The sequence below is a fragment of the Canis aureus genome, chromosome 29 (genome assembly GCF_053574225.1).
Source record: "Canis aureus isolate CA01 chromosome 29, VMU_Caureus_v.1.0, whole genome shotgun sequence".
NCBI lineage: Eukaryota > Metazoa > Chordata > Mammalia > Carnivora > Canidae > Canis > Canis aureus.
This window is the reverse complement of record NC_135639.1, coordinates 16,572,459-16,595,792: the sequence shown is the minus strand read 5'-3', so window position 1 is coordinate 16,595,792 and position 23,334 is coordinate 16,572,459. Positions and strand designations below refer to the sequence as shown.

At 39.6% G+C, this 23,334-nt stretch overlaps 1 protein-coding gene across 5 annotated transcripts in view; it reads left to right on the top strand.

The window, feature by feature from the left end:
* PLEKHS1 (pleckstrin homology domain containing S1) overlaps positions 1-21,628 on the top strand; it is a 52,576-nt gene extending 30,948 nt beyond the window's left edge. The window contains exons 14-16 of one of the 5 annotated variants that reach the window (XR_013367814.1): positions 10,611-10,805; positions 11,318-11,392; positions 21,531-21,587. Coding sequence is in view for 2 of the 5 variants with exons in the window: in XM_077877577.1 (XP_077733703.1) it covers positions 1,382-1,411 (30 nt within the window). In the remaining 3 variants the exon portion in view is untranslated. Of the gene's footprint in view, positions 1-1,381; positions 1,459-1,940; positions 2,310-10,610; positions 10,806-11,317; positions 11,393-21,530 lie in introns of those variants that run through there. The other 4 variants (XR_013367815.1, XR_013367813.1, XM_077877577.1 and 1 more) reach the window with 4 other exon arrangements.
* The last annotated feature ends 1,706 nt before the right edge of the window (positions 21,629-23,334 follow it).

Here is a 23,334-nt window from a genome sequence, read left to right as displayed (position 1 = left end):
AATGTTAAGATATGCAAAATCTTAGAGATACTTCCCCCAAACTCCTAAAACTTGTCCTACCTTTTGATGTAACAACAAATCCAACTCATTGGATTTGACCTTTGGGTATTCCCAGTATCATTTCAGTTTTGCCAATGTCAGTAGATCTTTGTCTTTCTTTCTTTCTTTCTTTCTTTCTTTCTTTCTTTCTTTCTTTCTTTCTTTTCTTTATTCTTTCTTTCTTTCTTTCTTTCTTTCTTTCTTCTTCTTCTTCTTCTTCTTCTTCTTCTTCTTCTTCTTCTTCCTTCCTTCTTTCTTTCTTTCTTTCTTTCTTTCTTTCTTTCTTTCTTTCTTTCTTTCTTTCTTCTTTCTTTCTTTTCTTCCTTTTTTAATGTCCTGATGTCAACATAAAATCAAGGTGGCTTCCAATAACTTCTTTCCCTTTGGAAACTTATCCTTTCTTCCCCTTTTTAAAGTTAATATCTAAAAACTGTTTTTACTGATTAATTTGTCTGTCATTCTCTGTCGAAAGACAACAATGAGAGGTTGGCTTGTCAATGAATTAGCAGGTTTAGTCCCTTAATCCCATCTGATAGATGGCAATCACGCTCTTTGAGATCTTTGTCTAAATTCCTTCGAATTTCATTATGTTTAGCAAAGAGTCCCCACTTTTATTTTTACTGTAATATTTCTAGATGCATTTCTTATGTGCCTATTAGCATTTTTTCCCATATCTGTTTCTCCCAGGCTTTTTAACTCTCTGCTACTCTCCTTGAGCTATTTGACCAATACAACTCTTTCTGTATGTTACTGTATCAGAAAAATTCTAGGCCAGAGGCTTTATTTGCTTCTAGCATGTGTCCGGTCCATGTGCTCCAAGCAATTTAAGAATTTAAAGCTAGACCTTTCATATAGAAATGACATGATAAAAATGAAAAAAAAAAAAAAGAAATTACATGATAGAAGTCACTCTCTCGCTTCTCTGCACAAAATAAAACCATCAAAAGCTGTGACTTAATTGCTTCCAGAGTCAAGAAGTGATCTGGCTTCAAATAAAGCCACCCTCTATCATGGACCCTTTTTGGTTCAGAAAAAAAAAAAAACACCTTTAGATGAACATTACGGTTTGGGGCATCCCTACATGCTTTTATTCATCCATAGTGGCAAAGATTCAGTTGACCTGTTCTGTTACCCAGCTTCATGGCATTAATGTTATGCCTTCAAGTTGGAGGTCTCAGCTGCTGGCGGGAGTTTGTGGCCAGAGTGCATGGCAGGAGCAAATCGCTAGGTGCCTGTCAGGTGAAGCTGCTACTATCACCCACTGCATTTGTATTGCCTTTCTTGAGATATCAATTATTGAAAACCAAACTGAATACCCACCAGAACTGTAAATTTTTTTCAGATGGGAAAAATTATGGAACCCATGGCCTAGATGTAAAGATTCCCACCTGGAAAGGAAGTAAAGTGTGTTGAAAGCGGGTAATGATGTTCACTGCACCTACTGGGAGGAATAAGTATGGACAGAGGAAGGTGTGGCCGGGAGGTGGGGAAGGACACTCCCTGTATGCTCTCCTAGTGTGTTCAACTCCCCTGGCACCCTCCTGGGAAAATACAGCCACAGGGTCTCTAGCTCTGCCACAAGAATCCTGGTTGGGTGTGGGCGGCATTGAGCAAGTTCAGCCCATTGATGTCAACCACCTGGCACTTGAGGGGCCTCATATTGAAATACTTAACCAGAGCATCTTAATAGAACATAAATCTATTACAAACCCGCATGGAAAATTATGCAGATAGCACTCATTTTGAAAATGACTGGCAAATGCAAAGGAGTTGTGTAGCATTTCTCCATATGTTAACTGCTTTTCATTTCAGGTCTGGAAATAAAACCAAACTTAATCATTGTGGCAGGCCTGAATAACAATATGTCTATGTGTTCAGTCCTTATGTCGATTTGTTTCCAGATTAACATTTGCCAAGAAAAATAGAAAGCAACCCTTAAGACGTAAGTTGCATCATCCAGTGAAATTCTACAAATATGTATTGAATACCTACTGTGTGCAAGACACCCTGAAGATAGACAGACAGATGAAATATAACCCCTCTTTCCCTTGCCATCTCTGGCATTGCAAATTGTCAAGGTGAATACCTACCTGTAAACATATGGGCTGAAGAAGTCAAAGTCAAAGCTGAAATCCCTTCCTTATTCCCAAATTGATGTTCAACCTCAGCCTGAAAGTGAGACTAAGATCTAAGTATTAAATGCTCTTAAACCTTGGTAAATCCTCCCAGTTTTCCAGTCCTGTCTCTTTGTTGGCCAATTTATACCTGTTTAATAAAAGCCATTGGTTCAGCAAGTATTTCCAGAACCTATTATGTTCCAGGTACTAGTCAAGGCACCAGAGCTACAGCAATAAACAAAAGAAGCACAAGTTTCTGCTCTCATGGAGCTTACATTTTGGTAAAATCATCACCTCCAGCATAGAAATTATAATAATAGATGGGTTTTCCATGCAAAGTTGGCAGAGGTGGTATTTTCTACCAATTTTTTTAGGACCGACATCTGAATTGAGAATAAACTCTTCTAAAGAATATGCATACTGGTTATTACTTAATTATACCCATATTTTAAAAAATAATAAATACTTATGCTAAAATTAAGTGTAACTATGCTATTGCTTAAATACTCATATTTTTAATCATTTAAAAATATTAAATAACTTAACATGCTGACAATATCAAAACACTTTCATAAATTTTGTTACTCCTAAAATCTTGGGTCTTGCTGGATTGCGGTTTCAACTGTCAGCATAATCTTAGCTTTCCCTTCCTGACAAATGTAATGTCTTGAATAACTTGTTTTTGTCTTGAGAAGTAGTAATCCCACATGTGTACCCTTGTAAGGACTTCAAGTATTTTTCACCTCATAATTTTGCTGCATTTCTGCAAGGTGGCTGGGATGGATCAGATGTTTCTCAGCAACCTCTTTTGGATATAAGGAGATCTGAATTTAACATTCAAATGATACAGAGCACCATTTGAAAAAAAAAGGAGAAATTGATTAAAAACTTGCAGAGGTTGGCATTTATCAAAAGAACTAGAAAGAGCGTAATGTTGCCAATGAACTCAACAGTAGGGTTCCCAACAGTGGGGTGTTGGTGAATAGCAAACATCTGGATTTAGTCTGAGCTCCACCACTGACTCACTGTACAACCCTAGATAAGTGACAAGCTCTCTGGTTCCCCACCCTTTCCTCTTTAAACTTACATCTGGACTCCAAATAACCAATCTTCCCTCCCAAACAAATTGATGTTTAAGTCAAGTAGACTGGATCTCTGTGAGTAATCCCATTTGGTTTTAAATAAAACCAGGTGGAACAATTCATCTTCATGATAGCTTTTTGGTTGATACATCGTCACTAATCTCAAGGATTTAGGGCCGTCTACTTTTCAGTACCAAAGGGCACTGAAATGATTTCCTCCAATGCACAAAATGATTTTAGCAGAAGTTCAAAAAGTCACACTATTTCCCTGAGATCTGTTCTGAGTGATCAGAATTAGAATCTTGCCTAATCCAAAATTATAACATTAGGAAATTCACAGAACTGAAATCTAATCCTATAGATAAAAAAAAAGGATGAGACTGGGCTGGTGGACTGTTTTCAGATTATTTCAAGATCCCATCTCCCTAGTTTTGCAACTTATTTCTTCAGCCACAAAAATAAATAATTGCCCAATATTTTCAGAACTTAAATCAGGATGAAATCAGGCAATAAGACTAAAACCAACTGAATTTACTCTGCCTCTCTTCCCCATTTCCTTATTTTTCGTAAGAGCTACATTTATTGGAAATCTTTTCAGTTCAGTGGAAATTTCAGATTCATTTTACTGAGGAATGGGTTATATCATATAACTTTTTTTTTCCAATACAAATTGCCTTTGAGGCTAATAGAGACAACTCCCGCATTAGACTGAGAAAACATTCCTTAACAAGATTGTGAATCCTTTGTGTGTTCTTAAAATTGTTTAAGCTAAGAATAAGTCTAGAGGCTGAAAGATACCAGGTGGGATTTTTCATTTTTGGTTCAGTGTTAGGTTTTGGTTTTTTTCCAGAAAGTTCACACAGTGAAAAGAGAAAATGCCCTAGCTGCATTTTTCCTGATACCAGGGAGTCTGGCAGGTCGAAGGTCAAGGCCTAACAGGTACAGGTGATGATAAAAGATTCTGACATTCATAGTATAAGTACACCATGTTTTCTTTTCGGTTTGAGATTGGGGTTGGCTCTGGTGTGGGGACACTTCCTAACCTGCCGGCGTACAGAACATCTCCTGGAAACACCAGATAAATATTTACTTATTCTAACAGATGTTCTGTGAATCATTTGTCAAATTCACTTCCAAAAAGATCAAACCCTTATTCCCACTCATTTTCAATTTGTAGAAAATATATAGGATCTATACATGATGTGTGTATGACGTTTGTGTGAGTGTTTATTTATTTTGTGTGTGTGTTTAAATCATACATTATTTTCTCCCTCTGCAAATTTCAATTTTCTTCATGACTGAACAGTAATTCAATCTCAGATAAATTGCATTTTCAATCTGCCTGCGTAAAGTAGTAAGAAAGCCTCTGATTTCTTAATCTAACATGGACTTATGTGGTAAAGGAATGCAAACTTTATAGGAACATGAATTTGAAATGCAAGCCTACCTCTCTGAATCATACATTTTTCATAATTTATTTTATTTTTAGTATTTGTTTGTATCAGAGGTTATAAATATGAAATGTGGAAAATAATAAAGCTGACTCATTTTAGGTTGGACTCTTTTTTAATCATGAGGAAAATACCAAAACTTTGCAGGGAAATGATTTCAATTTTGTTGAAATGAATTGTATTAAGCATATGAAATAAATTAGAAAACTGGTCTAGATATGACAAAATTGAATGCATATTTCTCATGGTTACATTAATCTTCCTAATTATTTCTGTACTAGTGAGCTTTAACTGATAAGGTCAGTGGTTCTCAATCCTGGCTACATATTAGAATTCTCTGGTGAGCTTTTCAAAAAACAATGTCAATGTATGAGCATCTTCCCAGACCAAATTGAATCAGAATCCCCAGTGGGGCGGGGAGCTGTTGGGAATCAGTATTTTTGGAAGCATCACATATTATTCTAATATGCAATCAGAGTTGAGAATCACTGATTTAGGTCTTAGGGAGAATCCCAGAAACATGAATGATCACGTGGTCTATGTTCTGGAAGATGCTATTGCAGATGTACCACCAGCAGGTAGCAGTAGAGGGAAATAAAAAACCAGGCCAGTTGCCAGCCCTGATTAAGAAGCTTGGCCAATGCATATTGGGCGCCAAAAGGAATCTTTAAAGACTGAAGGATTTCTTAAAAATTATTCTCGGGGTACCTGGGTGGTTCAGTCAGTTAAGAGTCTGACTCTTGATTTCAGCTCAGGTTATAATTGCAGGGTCCTGGGATGGACCCCCATCTTGAGCTCCTCGAGTAGTGAGGAGTCTGCTTAAGGATTCATTTCCTCTCCCTCTCCCTTCCCCCTCACCCACTCTCTCTCTCTCTCTCTCTCTCTCTCTCTCTCTCAAATAAATAAATCTTAAAAATAATTATTCTGAAGGTTATTTTTTTGGCTTTTTCTGAAACTTAAACCTGGCTTTGATATTTCAAAAATTCAATGCATGCCACAAAGGCAAGGTATGTATGAAAGCCTCGAAGCTGGGCGAGGGGATATAGAGGGGGAAAAATCATAGATAAAAACCAATTCTTTCTCACGGACTTCCTTACCTCCAAAACATGCAAAGTTATTAGAAGAAATATCTCTATCCATATTTATGTCTGTACACATCTATGGTTTAAGCCTTCAGGACTTGGGAAAGAACTATGGAATTTAACATTAAAGGTCGAGAATCTTGATACCCTGACAATATAATATTGGGCAAGTTAATAATCTCTATGAGCCTCAGTTTCCTTATTTGTAAAATGGGGTTTAGATATAAAAATAAGGGAAATCCAAACCATTTCTAAAATTTTCAAGTGTACAAGTGCTAGTTATTTCCTTTAATTAAAATTGGCTTTTGGGTATATTGGAATTTCAAGGTCATTCCATCAGCCATCATTTTTTGAGAGCCTCCTGTGTGTACAGCTTTATCCTAAGGTCTGCGATCCAATGAAGACCCTGACTCATTGTCAAGTATGACTGAGAATACACACCTAAAATGTAGCCGTTTTTCTAAATACCTGTACATGCCTTGACTTTTTCTCAAGAACTAGCTAATAAGGAGTTAATAGTTCAATTAAAGTTACTTAAATGTGACTAAAATAGGACATTCTCTTCTCAGCAACTGGAAAGAACATTGCTGCATTTTAGACTGCTGGCTTCTGGAAAGCAGCCGAGTTTTAAAATGTTTATATCCCCATGTCCTCCTGCCCCAAAAGGCTTAATAAAGATTCTGGTTGGAATTAAATTTATAATATGGTGACTGGACATTTCATTTTTACTGAAATGTAGTCTAATCCCTTTAGAGTATTGTATTTCATCTATGTAAATATCTACAATTTGCAGATGTCTGTCCCTACGCCAACAAATTGCAAAAGACTGTTGATGATATTTGGCCTCCCAAGAGCTCACAGATTTGTTTACAAACTATAATCAGTATTATTTTCAAGCTTTGCAATCAAAATTGTGAGCCTCAGAAGTCAGCTGCTTGGGCATTTCATAACACGGAGACTGAGACTGATAAACTTGATTCTTGTTTGTATGGCTGCCCTCCCCGACTGCACCATAGTTACTGACGGGCAGGCTCCAGGACTTCTGTTATGTGTCTCATTCAGAGCAGACACTCAAAAGATTCTTCCTAAGACATGGAGTACCCGAGCTAAAGGGAGTGTGGGATGCCCTCAAACCTAATATTCTTCTCTCCAGCCTGAGGTTGAAAGATGGGGAAGGGGAAAGTCAATTGACTTGCCCAAGGTAACTCAGTTAGTAGCAAAATGAGAACTTGAACCTAGGACTCCTAACTCCCAGATTTGTTGGATGAATTAACGAGGCATTGAAAAGCTCATAGAAGTCTCTGTTTGAAAGGCGGCCTGAGGAGGAATAAGGTATGGAGTCACTCATTCCCCTAGCCCTCTGCTGGTTCCCTCTGATGGAAGGATCTAGGTTATGAGTCTCAGTAGAACACACAGAAGCAGAATTGGTGGCATTCAGAGAGATATAAGGATACAGAAAAAAAAAAAAAAAGTAGGTGAGTTCTTCTATCCCAATCTGCCTCCAGGCATTTTCCCAGGTTGTCCAGACCTGGTTCTTTTTTTATTTTTTTTCTTTTTAAGATTTTATTTATTTATTTGACAGAGAGAGAGAAAGAGAGAGAGAGAGAAAGAAAGCGTGCACAAGCAGGGGGAGTAGGAGGAAGAGAGGCAGGCTCCCTGCTGAGCGCACCAGACAATCAAGAGAGAGATTGCTGTCCATCACACATCTTAATGCAAGAGAGGCTTGGTTTTCATTTATGTTGTTGGAATTTGGAGTCAGAACAAAACAGTATCGGGGATGCTACAGCATTCACTCTTGGCTTTTAAAATGCAGGGCGCCCGGGTAGCTCAGTGGGTTAAGCATCTGCCTCTTGATTTCATCTCAGGGTTGTGAGATTGAGCCTGATGTTGGGTTCTGTGCTGAGCTCAGAATCTGCTTGAGTCTCTCTCCCTCTCTCTCTCTCTGCCCCTCTCTTCCCTCATGCTCTCTCTCTCTCAAATAAATAAATAAAATCCTTAAAATGCAGAATGACCACACTTGTTCCCATCATCAGAGGACAGGCCCAACTGCTAGCAGTGAAGGCCTTTCACCATTTCCTCACTTTAATGCATGTGGGAAGCACATATCTTTTATTGGAATGAAATCCACACCTGGCTAATATTTCAAAGGCTGACAAAACACAAGAACAGAAGGACAGTTTTGCGAGTGATTCCTGTGTAATGTAGCAATTTCAGGCATTCCAGTACTTGACATTTATAAAGTTAGATATCAATTTCAGCTAAGTTACTTAATTCATGACAAGAAATCTCTGGGGTGGGGCGCCGGGGTGGCTCAGCCTGTTAAGTGGCTGCCTGTGGCTCAGGTCCTGGATCCAGCCTTTTGTCAGGCTCCCTGCTCAGCAGGGAGTTTGCTTCTCCCTCTCCCTCTGCCCCTCCCCTCTGCTTGTGCTCTCTCTCTTTCAAACAAAATAAAATCATATATATATATATAAAGAGGGACATCTGGGTAGCTCAGTGGCTGAGCATCTGCCTTTGGCTCAGGTTGTGATCCCAGGGTCCTTGGATCAAGTCCTCCATCAGGTTCCCTGAAGGGAGCCTGCTTCTCCCTCTGCCTATGTCTCTGCCTTTCTCTCTGTGTCTCTCATGGATAAATAAATAAAATCTTTAAAAAGAAAAAAAAATAATTAAAAAAATGTTTTTAAAAGAAATTTCTGGGGTATAAAGACATTAAGATAATTAGGATTGCAATATTTTTCCTTTAGTGAAGACCAAGCACACATGTTGGCACAATGCCCAGCAGAGGAGAGTTAGCAAAATAGCTAACATGGCTGTGTACTTGGGGATCCGAGAAGACTTGGTGTCTCCAATCTGAGGTCTGCACTTATTCTCAAGAATGGGTCTCAGGAGCTCAAAACTAATTGTGCAAAAAGTCAAATCTCAAACACAGATGGAATAGCCATCTAAAGCTAACATACAAATAAGCTTGGGCCTATGGCTTTAGTCCTAAAATAAATCCAGACCAGAAGAACTGGGAACTCAATCAAAGATTAGGGACAGATAGATGGTTCTTCTCTAAGTAGAAAACTACCAATATTAGTGCCTTCTTAGGAATGTGTGCCAGAATTAGTCCTAAATTTTTACAAATGACCCAGAATCGGAATCTCCGAGTCTGTATGCCATGCTGTTTTTCCAGAAGCTGAATGCCAAGCGAATAAGGATAAATGATAGAGGGGCTTGCTAGGTACTGAGAGTGGCCAGAATGGAAATAGGAAGTTTCAATGTAGGCAACAATGCTTCAGTAATTATGGGACCCAGCTCTCACTTAGACTCTAGCAAAGTCATAATGGAGTCTTCTGAAAGCGAGGGCTCAAAGCACTGCAGCTGAAAACAAAGGCCAACAAAACATCATGTCCTTGGGAAGAGGCATGCAAATGGAACTGTACAAACCATAGTGCGCTCAAACACTGTCAGGCGAGCTCAATGCCCTGTTCTAAGCCGGGATGGGAGAGGGGTCAGAGCTCCATGGGAAGGACCTGGGGGCTGCCATGTCTGGAATCCTGGAGATGAAAGCTTGCCTTGGTGATGACCCTCTGTAAGGTCAGAGGTGGCTGAAGCCCATCAGGGTAAACGTTCTAGACTGCTGACATGCCTGCTTTGAGCTGAGACTCTAGCATACATCCATCTTCTCATTTATTATACCCAGGCACCGCATGAAGTGAAGATGAATTATTAGCCCACTTTGCAGAAGAAGGGATGAGGCTTAGAGACATTAAATAACTTGCTAGTGAGGGGCCAGTACTTCACCCATGCTGCCTGATTCCCCAGCCAGATGACTGTGGCAACCCCCTGTCCTTAGGCTTTCCATGAAGCTTTTATTTCCTTTCTCCTAAGGAGGCCAGGTTACAGCTAGTAAGCAGTGGCTCCTTTTTGATTGTGTCTGAGTAGTGTCCCCTCCCTGCTGGGTGTCCTCCTCATCAACCCCTCTTCCGGGAATACAGAGGTGTATCACGCTCCCTCTCTTTGCAATGTTGCCCCAGAAGGAGGGGGACACCAAACTTGGGTAAAGACTGAGCATAGAGCACTAATGATATTTTGGAAGTCTAATGATAGGAAGGGAATTTAAGATAAACACATTTCTGAACACCCATGAAATGAAGGAAAAGGTAGAGGTTGAAAGCATAACATTAAGAGGTAGCAGCTGAAAGTATAAACAAGCTCAAAAAGGGTTTAGGTAAGTTCCTGAATGATACACTCAATGGATTATTAAAGGACACTGGGGATATTTGAGGGACATATCTAAGCATTTGGGAATGGTACAGCACTGAAATCACATTTTCTCTCAAAGGTGATTTTTACACTGGGTGAGTTAGGGTCACATCTATGTGGAAAAATGTTATCTAAGTTTCTTTAGGTTTCTGAGTGTCAACAATTTTATCTGGGAGATTAGGGGGGGACAATTTTGAAGCTGGGCTTCTGAAAAAAATGATGAATGGACTGACTACCAAAGCAACAGTAAATACAGAAATGATAAGAAGTGGGGAGGAAAGTGATGATATTTGGAAATACAATGGATTTATCTTTCAAAATACGTAAGTGATGAATGATCAGTCATCTTAGTAGAGCCTGATAACGCAGGAAAATTTAAAGAGTAAATGGATAAACGCTTCTATAGTGAGGAATATTACAAATCATAAGCAGTGACTTCATGAGTGTAGTTAACAGCTCTGAAGTTCAACACCTATTTCATGACAGTTTTCCATTGTTTCTGTTCATTGTGTTCATAATATCCTTTTGCACCCCTTTTGATAATGTTTTACAGACATGTGATTTATATTCTTTATCTGTGTCTTTGCCTCCCAGACAGAAGTAGAGTGAGCAGCATTAGCAAGAAGAAATCATCAAGCATCTATCATGACTTGGGGGCCTGTGCTGGTTGCTGGCTATGGATATTTAGTCCCCAGAGTGGTCATTGTTTTAAGCACAGGTTAGCCTCACCATCTGAAAGTAGAGTGCACCTATGAACCCCTTCATAAGCCAATGTTACAAAGTGAAGAGGTAATTACCATTCATTTACATGGAAAATTTTTTAGTGTTCCCAGAATCAAAAAAGATAACCTCTCTTAGGCTTTTCTTTTTTCCCTTTTAACAGACGGAGAGTGGGAGGAGGGGCAGAGGGAGAGAGAGAATCTTAAGCAGGCTCCATGCTCAGCATGGAGACCAACGAGGGGCTTGATCTCATGACCCTGAGATCGTGACCTGAGCCAAATTCAGGAGTCAGATGATTACCTGACTGAGCCACCCAGGTGCCCCTTAGGCTTTTCTGATACCTTAGGACGGATAAATCTTGCTAATGGATGTGCAAAATCAATGGAAATAAAGCACAGGTGCTCACAGACACAGTTCAGAGCTCTGGAGGCTTCATGCTGGGATGCAGAGTGTCATTCCTAGGGAAGGAAGTTGGCAGCACCACTCTCACTGCTCCGGTGTGCTGCCTCTGTGAGGGCTTGCCATCAAAGACCAAACAAACACTGATTGCTACTTTCTCTTTTCATCTTTTTTTCCAACAGCAAAGACTCTCTCTGGATTTCTTTCAGTTAGTGAATGCAGGTAGCGAATTCATGTAGGTCCTTTGGGAAAGCAAAGTAAGTGGTGGAAAGTGAACTTCTGAAAGTTCAAAACTTGGGAGATATTTGCATTTATTTCTCTTAAAATAATACAAAGTCAAATCAGTTAACTGTCAGCAACACGTAGTTGACCAACCAAAAAAAACCAAGAAAACAACAAAATATGGATTGTTATATTTTCCTCTTATTCTGCCTTTATGTATTGTAAATTTTGAGAAACAAATTCACATCTTTGAACATACGAATCAGGTCACTCCCAGGGACCTCTGAGAGGATCCCACCACCCCTGTGAAATCCAGTTTCCTTGTCACCATCACCCAGCCTCATGTGATGGCACTCCTCCCATCAAAGTCATTGTCCCTGGGCTCCCCACACCAAACAGCTGGTTTCCACTTAGCACCTGAAAGGCTCTAAGCTCTTCTCCACTGCAAGATCTTTGCACATGCTATTCACTCTTCCTTTTTTTTTTTTAACTTAATTTATTCATGAGAGACATACACACAGAGAGAAAGAGAGAGAGAGAGAGAGAGAGAGGCAGAGACACAGGCAGAGGGAGAAGCAGGCTCCATGCAAGGAGCACGATGTGGGAATCAATCCCGGGTCTCCTGGATCATGCCCTGGGCCAAAGCGCTGAGCCACCCAGGCTGCCCTATTCTCTCTTTCTAACCAGATTTTTCTTTCCTGCCTTTGCTGGCTGCAGCTTTCTAGTCACTTGTCTCTTTAGAAAAACAAAAACAAAAAACCAAAACCAAAACCAAAACAAAAACGATGTAGGGTTAGTAGGTAAGCAATATTTATCAAAACCTATTAGAATTGAGTAAAACTAGAGAACTAATCTATTAAAATAAACCTTTATAAATAAAAAACAGAATTATTTTATTCCTTTTTAAAGGTTTATTCTTAAGTCATCTCTACCCTCATAACCCCAAGATCATGAGTCACATGCTCCCCTGACTGAGCCAGCCAGGCACCCCCAGAATTGTTTTCTGTTCGAATTCATCACTTCACAAAATGTTCACTTAATCCACTCAAGGTGAATTATTGACTGCCAAAAATCTTTAATTCTGTTTTCTTCTCAGAATGTTTGACTTTCCAATCTCATTGACTTAATGATCCTGTTCTTTGATAGATTTAGTTTGGTTAAGTTTAAATGCATGTGGGAATTTCTTTACTCAACTCCTATCCATGAAAAATGAAACTTAACAGATGGGTCATTACGGGACATAAAATGGAAAGCATGGGGGCCTCTGTATTGTTCATTTCTTTGTTGCCTTGAGTATTCTCGGACACCAGGTTTTCAGATCCACTCGATGTTTTATTTTTCACCACACCATTAGCAATCTGGGCCCCATTGTGTGCTCCTTCCTTCCCTTCCCTTTGTGGGTCATTCATGAGCATCTTCTGGAAGTTCCTGTACATTGAGCCCATCAGAGAAAACATGGCAGCATGGGTTTGTATGAGGAAATGAGCCAGCCAACTGGCTAGGCATTAGATCCTAGTGTGTTTCTGCCTGAGATTACAGTAGTGTTAAAAGTCAGCTGGCCCTGCGGCGTGCAAACTGTGGGTACTGAGCTGTGTGCCCTCTCAGAGGCAGTGAGGAGTGCTTCCATGTGCTAGAAATTCACTGCAGTGCAGTCTGTGAAGAGATCCCTAGCAAAGCCACTCCCTTATTGGAACTTTGATTTCAGGTGCATCATCTGTCTCCGGTTGCGTATTTACATGCTCAAGCTACCAGCCCGTGAGGTTCCTAGTTCCCATTATTTTAAGTGACCTATTATGCTGGTATCTTTTATGCTCCCTGACTCTGTGTCATAGCAATGCAGCCACTGTTTTCTCTTTCAATATTTGTACACACATATTTCTTCAACGTCTCAGGATGCTTAGAGCTAAGCAATGCCCACATATCTTGGCTGATGATTCAAATGCTAAAAAACTGTTAAATTCTCTTTTACAGAGATAAAAACAGAGCTCTGAGTCTTATGGATTAAAGCAGTGGTTCACGAATTTTTATAGGCATTAAGAATAAGAAGCATCTGGGGCCCTTCCTCCTTAGATACAAAAGCAAAAACCCCTGAAGATTGCAAATTCCCAGAACCCACCCCTAAAGATACTGATTTAGGTCCAGGAATTTGTTCCCTCTCCTTTTTTTTTTTTTAAAGTAGGGCCCTAGGTGATTCTGAAAAAGACCCACAGACCATGCTCTGAGAAAGCCTGGAATGAGGGAGAGCTGGTTTAGCTCTTCCCACTCCCTTACTAAGCTTCCATCTGGAATAATTTTTGTCTAAGCTCAGAAAGAAACCCATGAGGAGTTAAAAAAAAATCCTTTTGTGAGTGAACTAAGCATTACACGGTGGGAAGTTTCTGGATACCTTGGGAAGAGATAAAGACAAATGCTTTCTTTCAAAAACTGGCCAGATTTCATCATCTAGTTACCTTCCCCTCCTCCCTCTCCTTCTTCCCCTTCCTGTTCTCCCCACTTCCCCTCTCTTCCTTCTCTACCCCCCTTCCTCCTCCCCTCCCTTCCTCCTCTTCCTCTTCCCTTTCCTCTTCTCTTCTTCCCCTCCTCCTTTTTTGGTTCATTTAGGCACTATATTCTTTTCTCCTCTCACCAAACCTCTTTTTCCAGAAGCTGTTGCAAACTCTGTCAGGTGACTACTTTTAGAAGACAGAATAGGTCAGTATCAATTCCTAGCAGAACTTGGAGATGAGATTCAGAACTTCTGAAAAGCCAAGAGGCCACCTTCTCCAGCAGCTTGGCATTGGCTGGAAATAAATCCCCTTTCTTATGTTTAAGATAATTATGATAGGTGTGATGCGAAGTGGTGGGGAAATTCAGTAGCACACCATTGCTCAGATCCTAGCAAGGGAGCATCCCTTCTCAACTCCCCGGCTCCACACAAACACCCTACTGCACCCCAGCCAACACCCCCACCACCATTACCAGGTGCAGGCCTACCTGCCATGGTCCACAGTCACCTGTCTCACCACATTCAAAGCCATCACACACAGGTGCTAAAATACTGCCTCCATGGGAACCTTCAAGAGTAGATTATCAAGATTAGTCACCAGGGTAACATAGCCTAGGAATGGAGCAGAGCTTTTGAAGTAGCAGTTGGGGAATGTGAGGGTAGCAAGACGATTTAAGAGGTTGCTAACACAGACAAAGCTATTTACAAGCAAGGGCTTTCATTCTTTTATCGGTGAAGCAAACCAGCTGCCCTTTAGTCTTGACACTGTAATCTCACCAGTAAAATGGCAGTTGGTTAACAACATCCTCTCTCACCAAGCCAGGAAATGATGAAAAAAATGTCTCCATGGACCCCTTTAGGGATAAACAGAGGGAAATGCTTATTATCTCTTGAACATTAGCTATGCAGTTGAGGAGAAAGGAGTTGCAAGAATGGGTGAACATTAACAGTGGGGTTTGAACCCTGGCAGTGTTTGTAGCCATGCCTCCAGAGAACAATCAGGAGAGGGAAAAGAAAGAGAGAGGGAGAGGGACTGAGAAAAGAGGGAGGAAGAAAGAGAGAGAAATGTAATTCTAAAAGCTACTCTTTCTTTTTCTTCAAAAGCAGAATAGCTGTCTCCTTGTGACCCCACTAGGGGCCATTGCCCTGTCTTGCCTTTCCTGATTGGGAATAGACCCATTTTTCATCTGGAAACCTGGCTATCATAAGGCTACAGAGGGAATCCTGGATGCACAGAAAGGAATGGGATGTGAAAGTTCTTTCCTATGAGTAGAAGGAGTTTTTACTCAGGGCCATTCAGCTTCTGTATGTTTCAATTTCCAATTCTCCCCATAGCCACCTCAAACTTTAAATATATCCTTTTCCTTAATGACTCTTGAACCATCACTTTATTCTATGTGCAGAAAACGAGCAGATACTGCAGCATACTATCCACCCAGGGAATCACTAAAGAGGTTCCATAGTTCTGCCAAAGCCTGTTGATGCAATCCATCACTAAGTTGAATCTGAAAATTTCAGTTTTGAAATATAAGTCATCATTTGGCAAATGATGTAATATATAGGTCTTACCAATTTTTATCAAAATGAATAATCTGCATCTGTGGGTTTGTTCTGTTCCTGTGTTTCACCATACCCCGAGAATACCAAAGAATGAATGTGCTCTAGTCTCTCTTTTCATCACTTACTGACAGGCTGTTCTGTTGCTGTAGACACCTGACCCTATTTTAGAGTTAATACAACCATTTTACAGTTAATACTCATTATAAGGGTCTGATTTCCCTTTGCCACACCTCCATGGTTCCATATCTAAGCTGGGTAAGTTCTGCTTAGACAAGAAAAGTAAATATTATGTAAAAAATACACAAAACATTGTCTCATCTGACATATTTTAATATTGCAGAAAGATTCATTGCAATAATTAACTTGATAAATACCATCATGTCCAAGCCCTGGAAAAGCATGAAACATTCTTTAAAAAAGCAACTGAGTTAAAAGACTCACAGAATTATAGAGGCATGATCTAGAGATCAATCAGCTCTCTCAACTGTAGTGGAGGAAACTGAGCTCAGGTTTCATTAATTCAGAGAAGTGAATTAATTTGCTAAAAGCCACAAAATTAGTGGCAGAACCAGGCCTAAATTATAGTCTCTGGAAGCCAGAAGTTTTCATTACTACATCTGATGCATAAGCAATATTTCTTCTCAAAGAGTCCTACATTAATTATAGGTTGTATGATGATGATTTTTTGCAGAGCTAACCCCTAGCCCCTCAGACCATCTGGAAATGGTGTTAATATTCCCAGCGCACCTGGCTAATGTTGCCATGCTCAATTGGAACTGGGAAAATTCCCCTCTTCCTTTGGTTGGTGGCCATTCCAGTCAAAAGGTTTTCATCAACGAAGAGCAATGGTGGAGTGTGGGGTGCTTCATCCACTCATGTTCATCACTAAAAGGCACTCAAGACCTGCCATTCATCCCTTTAGCTGCTCTTGTCTGGGCTGCTGTAAAAGAGACCACCACTCCCTCTGTGGAATGCTGCTGTGGTTTTATCTCCAGGATTTTCCAAGTGTGAGGACTAATCTCTCTCATCCTGTCCTCCAAAACCTCCTGTCAGTGGCTGCTTGAGGTTTCTCATTCATTCACAGATTTACCACACAGTTGCTGGGGCCTGTATTTGCTATCAGTATTTACAGCACATATGTGGTACCCATCACCCAGAAGGTGCTCAATAAAGTGTTTTTTAAATGAATGTGTTGATGATAAAACAGGTAGCATACAATTAGAAGCATTTTGTTTGAACACAGTATACTCTACCCCAAAACCATCATGCCCTTAATATTCCTATGTAATTTCCAATCACTTATTGCTTCCAAGAGTTATTACAAAGAGGAAACCACAAAAGGGAAGATGGGAAAGATGATAGAGAGAGGGATTTCATGCTGTTCATGGAGAAGCAAAAAACAGGACAAGTTGATTATAAAGGAAAAGTAATAATGGAAAGTAATATGGAGCAAGGATAGAAAGGGAAATAATGGCTTGAGAGAAGAAAGAAGGGGAAAAGACTATATTCAGAAAATAGCCAGAGGCTGAGAATACCCTTGGCCAAGAAAATTTGGGAAAATACACAATGCATATCTCTGTCAATAATCTAGACTGTGAAGGCAGTGTAATTTTTAGTGTTATGAAGTCTATGATCCTTCTCTGAATTTGTGTATATGTGTGTGACTTTTTATTCTAGAAAAGATGGAAAAAGCACACAGGAACCATGGGTGTAATCATGCAGCAGGGAGAGCCAAGTACTTGGAGGACTGGTTTTATGGCAGCCACATTCTGAACTACCACAAATAAGTCCCTGTCAGCCTCCTGATAGTGTACTGATTACCAGTGTGACCAAGGGGAAAAATCTCCCTGCTGCCAAACTAGTCATCGGAACTGTGATGAGAAGGTGACAGTGCCACAGTGGGTACAAGTTCAGGGATGTGTTCAAAATCAAGGGGAAAAAAACTAAAAAGGAGGAAAGGTGGTAGCTCATTCCATCATTCCATCAGTCCCCTTTACACAGTAAAATGGTTCCCAATCTCTAGTTCCCCTGTGTGTCCTAAAACCCCCACTTGATGTCACCAACAACCTCTTTGTTCTAAACACAACAGGTGTTTTTCAGAACTGATCCTGATACCTTCTCTATTGACAACACTCCTCACTGCTGACTCTCCCTTCTTTTGTGATGCCAGATTTCCCCTTCTATCTCTCAGGTCACTCCTTTTGATTCTCCCCGCTGGCCAGCTGTCCTTTAATTCGGGAGCTGCTCCAAGGGTCTGTCCTGTATCTTCTCCTCTCACCCAATATACTCTTCTACTGAAGTATTATTCCCTTCTGGGTCTCAAGGTACCACCTTTACTCTGATGACTCTCAAAACTATCTCAAGCCAAGATCTTACAGCCCTGGAGACGCAGCTGTTCACTGGCTGCCCTCATCTGAATGAGCACCGGGAATTGATAATACTATGAGTCCAAGTTCCTTCCTAGTCTCTCTCTACCCACACTGGCCCTTGTATTACTGCTCAGCAAACAACCCAACCCTCACCCAGGTAATTTCATCAGACTTCTGAGCCTCATCTTTGATTCTTTTCTCTTCTTTAGATCACAAATATTTACTGATGTCACTATGTACCAGAGACTATGCTAGGTGGGCCCCAAGATGAAGTAGTATAGGTCAAAATGGTCCTTACTCTTGGGGAACTTATAGCCTCAGGCACTTTTCACTCTCGCCACCCATCCTGCTAACATCAACCTATTGTTCTTCAGATGGTCCCCTTCTCTCTACCAGACTGCTACTCTCCTATGGTAGGGTTAGGGTATCCCTGGTTTCTTGCCTTGATTGCCTCAACTGCTTCCTAACTCATTTCTGTAATTCAAACTATTTCCAAACCAATTCCAAACCATTTCCACAATACAGGGAGAGAAATCTGCCTAAAACCAATTTTATCACACCGTCTCTGCTTAACACACTTGGGTGGCTCCTCACTGCTCTAAGAATAAAGGTAAAACTCCTCATTAAATGACTGAAAGCAAAGGCTTGGCCAAGGCCTATGGGAACCCTAGGAATGAAGACAACACAGTATCCTTTCAAACCTGAAGTCTTTAAATATTCATTCAACGGTGTTAATCAGGAAAAACTGATTCTATTAATAAAAATTGAATATCCACTTACATCTAAAGTTAGGAATTTGCCATATGCATTGAGTATAATGTAGCATTTTTTATGCATATGTGCTTTATACATATACAAAAACGGATCCTGCTCTACATATTGACATGTTATGTAACCTACTTTTTTTATTTTCATGTTGTGGATGTCTTTCCATGCCATTAAACATTCTTCCATCACTTCACTTGATGACTACACAGTGTTTTGTTGATTTAAGTTTGACCTTTCCAAAGTGATATATGAATAAGTTTAAAAAATTCAAATAGTATTAAAGCATTTGTAATAAAAAAGTAACAGCACCTTGTGCTACCTGTCCCCATTTCAGCCCTGGTTTCTAGAAGCAGCCATTTAAGAATATTTTAACTGTAGTTTCTCCAAATTTACCTCTATATTTCCAAGTAATATGGGCATGACACATTTTTTTAAAAAGATTTATTTATTGGAGAGAGAGAGCATGAGTGGGGTCACAGGAGCGGGGGGAAGGTATAGAGGGAGAGGGAGAGAGAGAATCTGGAGCAGACTCTGGGTGAGCGAGGAGCCTGACTCGGAGCTCAATCTCGCGATCCTAAGATCATGACCTGAGCTGAAACCAAGAGTTGGACATTTAACCAACTGAGCCACCCCAGGTATGCCAACACTTTTTTTTTTTCTTGATTCGTCTATTTTATCTATTGACTTGTGGTGTGATGTAGTCAATCATTCAACAAATATATATTATCCATAGTGCCAGGCCTCTTCCAAGGAATGAATGAAACAGATAAGATCATTGCATTCATGAAACTTATATTCTAGGAGAAAGGCAATTACAAAGCAAATAACTAAATAAAACAATTTAATATATAGTGCTATGTGTTATAAAGAAAATAAGACCTGGTATAGAAATTAGAAAGGCTGACTTCAGGTAGGGTGGTCAAGAAACATTCCTTGGTGATAGCATCTGCATCAAGTTGCATTGTGAAAATCTGTGGCAAGAGCTGCATTAATTGGGATATGGGTTGGATGCATGTAAACAGACCCTTAACAATTTTTTAAGTGAGCCAAGTCTATTTTTCACTTTACATGACAGCCTGAGGGCCTTCCAGGGATCCAGGCTCTGCTCTTCATCTGTATGGTCCACATCTATGTTCCCAACAGCAAGATGGGGGAAGGACAAGGGCACATCTCCTCTCTGTAAGGGCACAACTCAGCCATTTTCCACCTCTTCTGCCTACATACTTTTGGCTAGGACGTAGTCACACAGACATACCTAGCTGCACGAGACACTTGAAATGTGGTTTCTATTCTGGGCAGCCATGAGCTGAGCTAAAATTCTATCACTGTGGAAGAAGAAGAGAATGAATATTGGGGCCCGACTGATTCTCTGCCAATAGAACACATCACACAGAGAAAAGATCAAGGGCAAAGGACTTGAGGAGAGAAAGACACTGACTTGTTTAAAGAAGAGAAAGAAGGCTAGTGTCACACCATGGTGGTTGCAAAAGGGAGAGTTGGAGGTTATGAGATCAGGGAGGCAGATGAGGACCAGATGATGTGGGGATTTTTAAAACCACAGCAAGGAATTTTACTTTTATTCAATCAGGAGCAATAGGAGCATTTTCAGCGGGGAACAGATGTAACCATTCTTTCTTCACACCTTCCCCTTTCCCCATTCCTTAACAGCATCCTATCACTGACTTTGATTAAATCATTCAGCACTATTTACTTCATCATGAGAATGTAAATATTGTTCATTGCAGAACCACAGTATACTAAGGTTCCATTTCCTTTCTTGCACAGCTTTTAGTGTGCATCAACATCATTAGTTTTTCACTTATATCATTATATACACACAATGCACACAAATACATGGCTTTAATTCATTCTAGATCCTCTATCAGACTATCTACCCTCTATTCTGTCCAGTTTATTTTTTTCTGTCTTCCAGACATCTTTTGTTGCAATCTCTCATCCACCCAGGAGATTATTCTTGTGAATCAGTTCCTTTTTAATAACTTTACTACCCTGTTAAGGCATCTTGAGATAGAGAGGACAAAAAATAAGCATGATCTAGCCACCAATTTAACTGAAATTCCATTAATGCTTTAGCTTAAGAATCTTCTCCTTTTGCAATAACTTTTAACTTGGTAAAATACATTGAAAATGAGACCCCCTTCTGCCCCTTCTGACATTTTTGTGAACTCACAGAAAAGATTCAAAGGGCTTCTGATTTGTTTTTGTCACGTTGTTCCTTTGAACGTGACTGAATGCCAGGAGGGGACGATGAACTGATTTGGCTTTAATCCGGCTGTTCTCCTCTGTCTCTGGACAGCCAGCTTGGACACTGCCTCTGCCCCCAATATCCCATTTCCTCTATAATGTATTATAATTTCTCATTTGCTTTGTGTATTCCTCTAGCCCTGTAAAGGCAGGAATCTGTCTTGTTGGTTGTTTTTGAACCACTCAGCTTATTGCTTGAATGACTTTTTATGGATACTTACCTATTTCTTGGATAGTGGATGCTATCCACCTCTTCCCTGAGAAGAAACTTTTTTACTTGTAATTATGTTTGATTTTTTTTTTTTAGATGTAAATGCCACTCTTAGCTTTATCTTTCCTCTGAGAATCCCAGTTTTACTCAAGTTTAAAAGCCCACTTCAAATGCTACCTGGTCCCTGAGGACTTCCCTGAGGAAACTACATCCCTTTCTCTACTTAGCGTGGTCAGCATCTCACCCTTAATTAGCATCCAGTAAATGTTGCCTGAATAAATAAATTAAGTCATCCAATGAGGAGCCAAATAAACTTTTTAATACTGTGTATTTTTTAAATTTCAAGCTTCTATCATTAAATGGTTAGCAGTTGACAAGCTAGCATGGTTAACATCAAGCACCCTTCCTAGCCTACATGCAGACATGCAGCAAAAGGATAGTTAACGTTTTCTTCAACTGTTTATTTGGCACGGCAAGGATAATGTAACCAAACCTCTCTGTTTTCTCTTGTCCAGGGATTTCAAATGGTGACAAAAAGAACTTTATGCTGAACTTCTAATGACTCCCAACTTATGTCACCTGTTCTTTGTCAGAAACTTGTTAAAAATTTTAATACAGATGAATAAATTACTATACTGGAAGAAGTATAGAGTTCTTACATAAAAGTCAACAACTTTGAAACAAAAAGATAAGTTTCTTGGCTGATTATTCTCATGACATAAGAATAGCTGAATTGTTTAAAACAGTATGCTTTTATTATGTACTTAAAGGAGAACTTGATGTTAGCCAGGAATTATATAATTATAGGATTCAGGGCTAAATGAGACCCCAATAAGTTATTTATTTAATTATCCAGCTTTCAGAGATCTTAAATAGCATGGGGCAATTTTAAAATTTAAAAACTGGGTAAAGATTTACGGTTATATATCATATCAACATAGTGGACAATTTTTATAAATAGCATTGCTTATTCAAAGTCAGCTAGTGTGATCCATCCTGATATTTAAAACCCTCCTATCTTAAATCCTCCTAACTTATAATTATGATAATTTTGCTTCCTTTCTGTAAGCTGGGGCAGTAAGTCTGTCTTACCTGCACCACATATAACCACTTGATGATACCTGGAATGCTGCTATGCATTTCAAATTTGTCCTGTTACTATTCAAAAAAATTCTTATCAAACCAAAATTGTAAGCATGTAATTATTAAGCATCATCATTTTCTAGGAAATCAAATCAAAGTCTATAAAACTATTTTGCTTAGGCTTCATAACACATTTTAGAGCTTTCATTGAATTGAGCTTTCTGTACAGTTTTCTTTCGAAACAGTGAAAAGATGCTCAATATGAGTAGTCATTAGGGAAACACAAATAAACACCACAATGAGACTACCTTGCACACACCAAGATGGCTGTAGTAAAAAAGACAGACAATAACAAGTGTTGGAGAGGATGCAGAGAGGTTGGAACCCTCCTAAATTGCTAATGGGCATGAAATAATGATGCAGCACTCTGGAAAGCAATTTGCCAGTTCCTCAAAAAGTCTAAACACAATGACCATATGACCCAGCAATTCCATCTCTAACTATATAACTAAGAGAAATGGAAATATACGTCCACACAAAAACTTGTACAGAATGTTAAGAGCAGCATTATTCAGGCCAGCCGAAAAGTGGAGACAACCCACATGTCCACCAACAGATGAATGGATGAACAAAATGTGTTTTCAAACAATGGACTATTTTTGGCCATAAAAAGGGAATAAAGTATTGATACATGCAACAACATGGATAAAACCTGAAAACATTAAGTCAAAAAAGCCAATCACAAAATACCACATATTATATTCCTTTTCTGTGAAATGTCCAGAATAGGTAAATCTATAAAGCCAGAAAGATTAGATGCTGTCTAGGATGAGAGTGGGGGTGGGGGTGTGGCAGGGGAGGACTGAGGAGTGACTGCTAACAGCTATGGGGTTTCTTTTTGGGTGATAAAAATAATCTAAAATTGGTTGTGGTGATGGTTGCACAATTCTGTAAATATACTAAAAACCATTGAATTGCACACTTTAATGAGTGGATTATATGGTATGTGACTATATCTCAATAAACCTATTTAAAAAAAAGTAACAGAATTCAGCACTCTTTCCATGGATAAAAGACCCTCATAAAAATAAATTGGCTGATTTAGCAAAACAAGAGTATTTGGCTTTTATTCCCCCTCCAGACACTGTTGCTTTTAGTTCATTTACAATTTTATCTACTTATCCCTTGTGATATGTAATCAGAGCTCAGAGCCTCAACAGGAAGTCCATAACTGTT